Consider the following 8992-nt stretch of genomic DNA (forward strand, 5'->3'; position numbering starts at 1 on the left):
CTGGATCAAACACAACAAGTTGTTTCCTCCAGAGATGGCTTTCTTTTCTTTATAATATAAAATATGCTGGTTAAAAGCAACAAAAATCCAAAGCTTGAAAAGCCATCTAGAATTAACAGTTTCTTCAAAAAGTTGACTAGAAAAGATTTCTTTACAGGTTGGCCAATTCATATTCGTTTCTTGCAGTAATAAGCTCTTTACTTTATATCAGACAATATACCTTATCACAATTTGTCTCGTAAGAGTTAGTATGTCTGCTGCTACTTCTTCCACCTTATGTTTGTTTGTGTCATATGAAGGTTAAAAAATATCAACAGCGGAAACAGAGCAAATAAACATAAAACTCATTAACTTTCACCATAGTTACCCATTGTGACCGGCATTAAAAAGAAAATGAAATACACAATACACTTTGGGCTCTACTTATTCTTAAATATTTCATCGTTTTTATCTCCAACATTTCAAGAATTCTAAGGGAGGTTATCAGAGGGATTCATGATCGCTTTTCATCTATTTAGCCTTTCAAAATAATCCTGGTGAGAGAGCAAAGTGTTCAAGAATATGAACCTTAAAGAGATGCACTGGATCACTCAAGGTCCGGTCATTGCTTCGTTCATACGACTCATCGGAGCTTCATATCGGTGTTCGAGAAAATAAAGCAAGGTGTTTAAGGTAGAAAAGAGTAAATTTTTCGTTAGGATGTTAGTGTGTTACGTGCAAAAATACCTGACAAAGTTTAAATGTGTGTCTATTTGTTAATTGCATTGGAGTTTTGTGTGTTAGAGAGAGAGAGAGAGAGAGAGAGAGAGAGAGAGAGAGAGAGAGAGAGAGAGAGAGAGAGAGAGAGAGAGAGAGAGAGTCATGATTAGTCATCTAAAATGTCAAGTCATGCGTAGTATATACGTCAAAAGTAACACGCAAAATTACACACACACTCACACACACACACACACACACACACACACGTCACTTAGGTTAGAGCAAGTCAGGTCACGTGATGAGGTCAGGTCAGATCACGTGGTCTAGGTCTTTAGCTTCTCCTGGATCCAGTCAAGAAACATGGTCACGTTGGTATAGACTCCTGGCAAGTTGGTGCGGCCACAGGCGACGCCCCACGATACCAGTCCCACCAAATTAGCCTTCCCGTCTCTCTTGACTGTCATAGGTCCGCCTGAGTCTCCCTGTAAGGTGAGGTCCGGCCGGGTGAGGCGGGCAGCGTGCGGGGAACACTCACTCCCTTGCGGTAGCGGTGGGCTCAGCAGAGATGTGAGGGGAAGCCAGTTGGCGGTGTGGTAGTCTTGGGCGCAGCTCCACAGTTCAGTAATGGATTTGTAGGCGTCTAAACTAAAGTACTCTTCAAATTTGTTCATTTCTTAATTTTTACTTTACTATTTTGCTTATCACCAAGATTGTAGGAAACTTCTAGTCTTCACAGGCGACATAAATAAACTACTCTTCATTTTCTTTTGTATTGAACTAAGGATTATAGATAACTGCTTATATCTGGTGCTTCAAAGAGTTGATTACTTAGTGAGGGTTATCAATTTAGACGCTAACAAATCCATTTTCTGAGGTGATAGAAGTGCCCCAGTCTGTCTCTGTTGTTCCCGATGTTACTATTGATGTGAGTGGCCTCAAAGCGTATTGTTTTTTTGTGTTTTAACTACATTGGTGACTCGTGTGTTATGTACAGGGGACTTTAGTGTGTTGTTGAATTAGAGTTAAGTAAGAAGTAATGCTGGTTCGGTATTTACAGCTTAAGAATGAGAGAAAAAGGTGAAAATGGTGCACATGAAGTATCAGAGAACACGGAATGAAACAACACGATCATTTTGCAAAGGAGAAAAGAAGACAGTGAAAAATTTTAAGAGAAGAATGGGATGACAAAAAAAAAAAAAAAAATAAATAAATAAATAAAAAAAATAAATAAGAAATAAATAAAAGATAAATAAACAACTGTGGGAAAAATGTACAATAGACGGAGAACAAGACTTGAAATGTGGAGAAGGAATGAAACCTCACGATCATTTCGATAAGACAATAAACAATGTTCAAGGAGAACCAGAGACTAAAGAAAAAGGAATGAGAAAGAAAAAAAAAAGAAATAAGACATAACTTGAAGTGCTAAAGAACAAGACTCAAAATACTGGTGAGAAATTAAACCGCGATAATTTTGAGACGAAGACAATAAGTTCAGGTTGAGATGGAGGTCAAGGAGAACACAATGACTGAGAATAAAAAAGAAAAAATAGTGATAAAAAAGAAAACCGACGAAAATAATGTACATAAAATATCATAAAAGAAATATGTAAAAAAAAAGAAAAAAAACAAATACGTTCGGAAAGAAGACAATAAATAGTTCAAGGTGAGATGGAAGGTTACAGAAAAGAATATGATGACTGTAGTGTACTGCGTGTGTGTGTGTGTGTGTGTGCGTGTCAGTATGTGGTTTGGCAGTGGTGAAGCGGAACAGTCACGAGATATGACACAGAAAGACACGTGAAGCATTGGACTGACGGGTGACAGGATGTGTTGTCAAGAGAAACCACTCAATCAACTGCCAAAGTAGTCAAGGTCACGTGCCATTCTTTAGCATAGCCAACCTGACTGAAGGTAAAGACTGACTAGGAGGTAGAAGTATAAACGGACTGAAAGAAAGACTAGATGACTGAAAGAAGGAAAAAAAATACAAACGGAAAAGGCTAAGTGAAAAGTAATTATAATCATTGAAGTAGAAATTAACTAGTAAAAAAGACTTTCTGACCAGCAAATACAGAAAATGAAAGAGTGAGTGAAGAAATGATAAATTAAATGACAGAGAAGACTAAGTGACTGCGAGAAAAAGAAAAATGGCTCGTAAAAAATGATAAAAGGAGAAACTGACTGGTAGAAATATTAAACAGAAAGGAAAAAAAGACTGATAGTAGAAGAAACTGACTCGTACAAACAAAGTTGCTAGTAGAAAGAGCTGGTGACAAACAGAAGAATAACCATTACCATGATAGAGACACTGTTTGCATCAGCTCACTCAGATTCCTGTGAGGTGTGTGAGTGCAATAAAACAAAAGTGGTGACAGTTATGGTGGCAGTAATAGTGACGGTGACAGTAATATTGACAGTAATCGTGAGTGACAGTAATCGTGACAGTAATAGTGAAGCTGTCGGTGATGGTGACAGTAATACTAAGGATGGTAGTGATTGTGACAGTAATAGAGAAGGTGACAGTGATGGTGATAGTGATAAAAGTTTTTCAGAATATATGTGCATCATTATAATTATTGTTCTCCTTATCAATTACAAGCAAAAACAAGCCTCTAGACAAAATATGTACAAGACAACCCTGTAAAAAAGTTTCAATGACTACAAGCCAAAACTGAAGTAATTTGTTAACCTGATTATATTAGAACCATTATTTTACAGTAGGATTTTCACCTGAGTAATATTGTTATTCTTAGTGTATAAGTTAACTCATATGTAAAAAATTGAATTAAGTATGTCTTCCATGCATTCTACGTGTGTGTATAGACTAATATATTTACATGTTACGCATCAAACATCATATACACAACACAACACACACTTACACCCAAATCCTTTACCCTTACCACCCACGACAGACACCCTTACACCATTCCCTACAAGTGTCTACTAGGGAGCCAGAAACATAGGTAAGCTTGGCACTCACCTGGCAGCTGTCCTTCCCGCCGTCCTTGTAACCTGCACAGAGGAACACGTCGTATATGATCTCACGCCTCCCTGCCTCCTTGAACCACGACTGACACACGTCGTTGCGCAGCACCTGCACATCCACCTCCTGCAAGACCGCCGGGGTGTTCGAGACGCCTGTGGGGGACGTGGGGAGTGAATAGGATGCGTGAGGAGACGACAGGAAGCCAGGAGGAGGTGAATAGAAAAAAAAGGATAAAATACATAGGCAATATCAGAGGGAAGTGAATGGAAAGGAAGGAATATACGTACATAGGGAATACCAGAAGGAAGTAAATAGAAGGGTCATAGGTTAAGTTTTGTTAGGTTAGTGGATAACAGGAGGAAGTGAAGGGAAGTGATATACGTACATAGGAAAGAACAGAAGGAAGTGAATAGAAGGGAAGGGATATACGTACTACTGGGTAAACTGTAATCTGGTCTAAGTAATCTAGTCTAATCTGGTCTAAGTAATCTAGTAATCTGGTCTAATCTGGTCTGAGTAATGAAAACGCCAAATTATGTGCATGTCATTTTTCATCATACCTGAGGATTAATATCTTTCTATGCTGTCAAAATAGCTCACTAGTTTTCTGTTTTTTTTTTCTCATCTGTTTCTTTTACCAGGTTTTATTTTTTCCCAAGAGTAGATGATGGATACATAGGAAGAACATACATTACACTGATATAAGAGTTTATCTATTACCTTTCTACGTGCAAAGGAGATTTGCCAGGGGTTACAAAAAGAAGAATAAATAAAGGTCCACTTAATTACCGCCCTCCCATTACAACAATAGCAAATTCTTAACTGTGACAGAAGAAGCAAAAAAGAGAGAAAAAGCAAGATTGTAGCAGGATTTTGAAAGAACACATCATAACCCAACACAACCCAGCCCCACGCAACCCATTACACCACAACCCAACACAACCCGGACCCACTAATCCATCACACCACAGCACAACACAACACACCATGGTTCAGACGTCCCCAGCCCGTCACAGTGGCGTAGTCCCCGACGAAGGAAGCGTCTTGCTGCGGCAGACACACTGGGATGATGTGCTCCTTGAAAACGATCTTCCTGTTCACTCTGATCAGCGCCAAGTCGTTCTGGAAGTCCGCCGCTTTGTAATGTGGGTGCACCTCCTTTCTCTCCACGTCGAAGTCCTCGTGGGGAAGTCTCTCATCCTGCTTCTTGACATTCCACTCACCCAGGCGGACCTTCATGCTGCTGATCGGCGTCCTGTAGGGAATAAGTAGGAGTTAAACAGATGTATTGGAATGTAGGGGACAAGCGTAAATTGAAGACGTACGAAATACATTGAAAAGAATTAAAGGATAAGTACATGGAAAAAAAAGAATAGATAAATAAATAAAATAATAATAATAATAATAATAATAATAATAATAGTAATAATAATAATAATAACAGTAAAATAAATAAATAAATACTTTAGAAAGAATTAAAGGGTATGGTGAGCTGAAATTTACTGAAAAGAATAAACTACAATGATGGTTTGATAAATTATGAGTGTAAAAGTGTACTGGAATGTAGAGGATGAGTATTGTAAGCTGAGGGCACGCAGGGTACATCGGAAAAAGGTCAGAGGATGATACGATAATTTGGTGACATAAGAAGTACATTAGGATAAACTGGAATAATAATGTGAGGGTGAATGTGACAAGGGAGGCGGTGAAAAGTGTACTGAAATGAAAGTGACGGATGTTTTACGTTTAGAACACATAAGGAAAGTGAAATTGCACAGCTGAATATGAAATGACATGCTATGAACATGAAATAAAAAATGTAACGAAGTGCTGAAAATCATTGTTATGTTAAGAGCGCAAACATACACTGCATTGCTCAGTTTCTGAAAATAAAATGTGAATAGTAAAAGGAAAGAAGGATAGAAAAATGGGCAAAAAATACTAGGAACTTTAAGACACCCGATACTGCACAAAACTTAAAGAAAATATATAATGAGCAAAACATGACAAATGGGCCAGCAAGGTAAGTTTTTTGAGACACCGTACGTAAGATTTATTTAAGGTATATCTTTGGTGAATTTTGTGAACCATAAGCCAAGAAAATCACATGGGTACACAAAGTTATCATCAGTATCGAAAATTTATTCATGGGGATTTTAACTGCATATCATAAATTTAATCCTTTCACTGGTAATGACGATTATGACATTTGTTACCTCATTTAAATAACTTTGTACTATTTTATGAAGAGGAAACTTATGACATGCACTAGAGGACTTCAATCATCCTATCACTTCTTTATTTGTTAGTGATGTCTTTCGAAATTATACTCTTAACTTAGATAGACCATATTTACTTAAATTTGAGAAGCTAAAACAGAGTCAAGTTCACATTCACTTAGGGTTTTCCAAGATTACGTGGATAACAGAATAATTCAACTCAGTATTTTCAAAGTTAAGGTTAAGTAATCACGTCACTCAGTATTCGCAGTTATGGTGTTGCGTTACCAGTGGAGTGTTTGGCAGTGTTATCCAGGTCACCACACCGCTCGTCCCTCAAGGTTAGCTGTGTTGGCACCACGCTCCTCACTCAGTAATGTTTGGTACGGTGTATTTTTAACGTAATGAAGAAATCTCTGTTTGTGTGCCAGATGGTGTTTTGTTGTTGTTGTTGTTGTTGTTGTTGTCGACATCGCAGTCCTTAGCAAGTAATTCACGAAGATATGGCGTACATTAAAGACAATAATCTATTTAAGACGAATGAATGAATTAAAAAACTTCACATTTAAGGAGAAGGAGTAATAACCAGAAGAGGCAATCGGAGGCATAATAAGTGAGTCCTCTGCGAACTTAAAAATAGTACAATTAGAAGGACGGAGTGACAGAGTGAACCTTTGATGTTAGAGTGGCTGGTGACAGAAGCTAAGCACGACACTGGATCACAAGACAGAGAATATGAAGACTGACCGACCACAATAATCATAATACTAAACAAGAAGCAACCACTGAAGTAAGATGAACCCTTTCACTGCTCTGGTCGTCTTTTGTTAACATTGAAACCACTGCAGTAAACTGTTTGGATGGACATAAAGAGGGAAAGTAATTAACGGTCAATTTAATCTTTGCTAAGCTATAGAAGTACGTTTTTGAGAGACTGTAGTACGAAAAAAAACAGTATAAAAAGTTGAAGATGATGATGGGAAGGGTTGACTAGCAGTGAAAGAGTTAACACATGATCTACTCCAAAGGGTTCAAAATAGCTTAATGAAAGGGCACTAAAAATGGCTTAATGAAAGTGCATAAATTAAGCTCTTTTAGCAGTAGGCCATGTGATTATATAAATTACTGGCTAGATGGCAACACTAACTTTTGATGCTACTTCAGATGACTCAAACCAGCTCAATAGGGGCCCTGAGATTATTCCAGCAGAGGAAGGCACAATCATGAGTGACTGTGACGGTAACACTGACACAATCTAAATTCAGTGTGACAAAATATGTATGAAATCTCTGGTCAATCAAATATAATGAATTAATAACAACGATGTACCAGCTAAATTTGTGCCTACGTTATTTATTTTATCTCATTTACTTATTTTATTTACCACTGAACCGCATGATCCTGAGTTTCTATTCCAGGCTTTTGTAAATTATTCAAGTGTTAAGGATTAGTAGCAATGATCGAAAATTTATTTGTCATCATGTTTTCTGACGGTAGATGGCATAGTTACAAGCTTCAATATAAACGTTCCGGCTGTTTTGATTTATTACATCAACTTTAGAGATAAAAGAAAAAAACATTCATCACTGTTATCCATGTAAGCTTTTATGCCATTAAAATTTTTCAATATCTGCATCGACTTGCAAATTTACATATAAAAAAGACTCTCTCATCACCAAAAAGAAAAAAAATAAATAAATAAATAAAAATAAATAAATAAATAAAATAAATAAATAAATAAAAAAAAACTTCAATACCTTTAACCTTCGAATATTTGTACAAGACTTGCATGCAAATATAAATAACCTTAATAGCTACCATCACTGAGAAAGAAACCTTACTTTACTTTTAAACATCTGATATCTGTATCGACGTAAGATATCAAACTGTTCACTCTGCATCATCGGGGAAGAATCTTTTAATACTCCCCTCGAAGACTCAGACGGACCGCGCCCTATAATCAAACATACCGCAGATTGGACGCCCGCAGCCTTAATACACCAGCTAACATAAGGTAAGACTAGGAACTGAATTGCTAAAACATACGCAGGGGTAAACACACACAGGCAGTGAATTTGGTGAGTTAAAGGGAGCGAGAGCTGGGAGGAACAGTGAAGCCTTGGGTAGGTCAAAACGCAGGAGGGAGAGGAATAAAAAGAGAAAAGAAAAGAAAAAGGAGAATAATGATGATGATAATGCTGATAATGATGATGATGATGATGATGATGATGATGATGATGATGATGATGATAATAATAATAATAATAAAAATAATAACAACAACAACAACAACAACAACAACAACAACAACAACAACAACAATAATAACCACAGCATCAAGAACAAGAAACAAGAACAAGAAGAATACAAATACGAAGAAGAAGAAGAAAAAGAAGAAGAAGAAGAAGAAGAAGAAGAAGAAGAAGAGGAAAAAGAAGTAATACATTTTTTTTCGATAGGAAAAAGAAAAGAACACTTGAGAAACGGGCGAGGGAGAATAACACGGAATGAAGAGGAACACACGTCCACTAAAAATGAAGTTATTGACAAAACTTCTGCAATTCTGAAACAACGTACAACCGGAGCATTTTTCTTTGAAGTTTACAGCACGAAGTCAGTGTGCAGTGAGAGAGAGAGAGAGAGAGAGAGAGAGAGAGAGAGAGAGAGAGAGAGAGAGAGAGAGAGAGAGAGAGAGAGAGAGAGAGAGAGAGAGAGAGAGAGAATCTTCTAGTGCTTAAGAAAAATAAAGATGTAGATAAACAAGAAAAAAAATAATAAAACATATTTCTTTCAACACTCACAAAAAAAACAAGAAAAAAAAACAATAAAAGGACGAAAAGCACAAACTTTCTTCCTACACCTCAAAAAATAAATGTAACACAAAAAAGAAGAAAAACAGAACTTCTCTCAATACTTACAAGTAAAAAAAAAGAAATAAATAAATAAATAAAGCAAACAAACATAACAAGCTTCCCACAAACAAACATATCTCGCAGCACATCCCATAAACATCCCCTTAAAGACCAACACACCAATCACCAGCACCCTCCCATTACATCTCTATACTTACGAGTGGACGCAG

General features: G+C 37.0%; 1 protein-coding gene across 7 annotated transcripts in view; it reads right to left on the reverse strand.

Moving 5' to 3' along the window:
• LOC135089251 (serine proteinase stubble-like) overlaps positions 1-8992 on the reverse strand; it is a 113945-nt gene that overhangs the window by 5865 nt on the left and 99088 nt on the right. For all 7 annotated transcript variants that reach the window (XM_063984694.1, XM_063984696.1, XM_063984699.1 and 4 more), the window contains 3 exons: positions 8981-8992; positions 4678-4946; positions 3686-3843 (listed from right to left, as the gene is read on the reverse strand). The exon at positions 8981-8992 is cut by the window's right edge and continues 166 nt beyond it. In XM_063984694.1, coding sequence (XP_063840764.1) covers positions 3686-3843; positions 4678-4946; positions 8981-8992 — 439 coding nt within the window. The remainder of the gene's footprint in view (positions 1-3685; positions 3844-4677; positions 4947-8980) is intronic.

The sequence above is a fragment of the Scylla paramamosain genome, chromosome 32 (genome assembly GCF_035594125.1).
Source record: "Scylla paramamosain isolate STU-SP2022 chromosome 32, ASM3559412v1, whole genome shotgun sequence".
Lineage (NCBI taxonomy): Eukaryota > Metazoa > Arthropoda > Malacostraca > Decapoda > Portunidae > Scylla > Scylla paramamosain.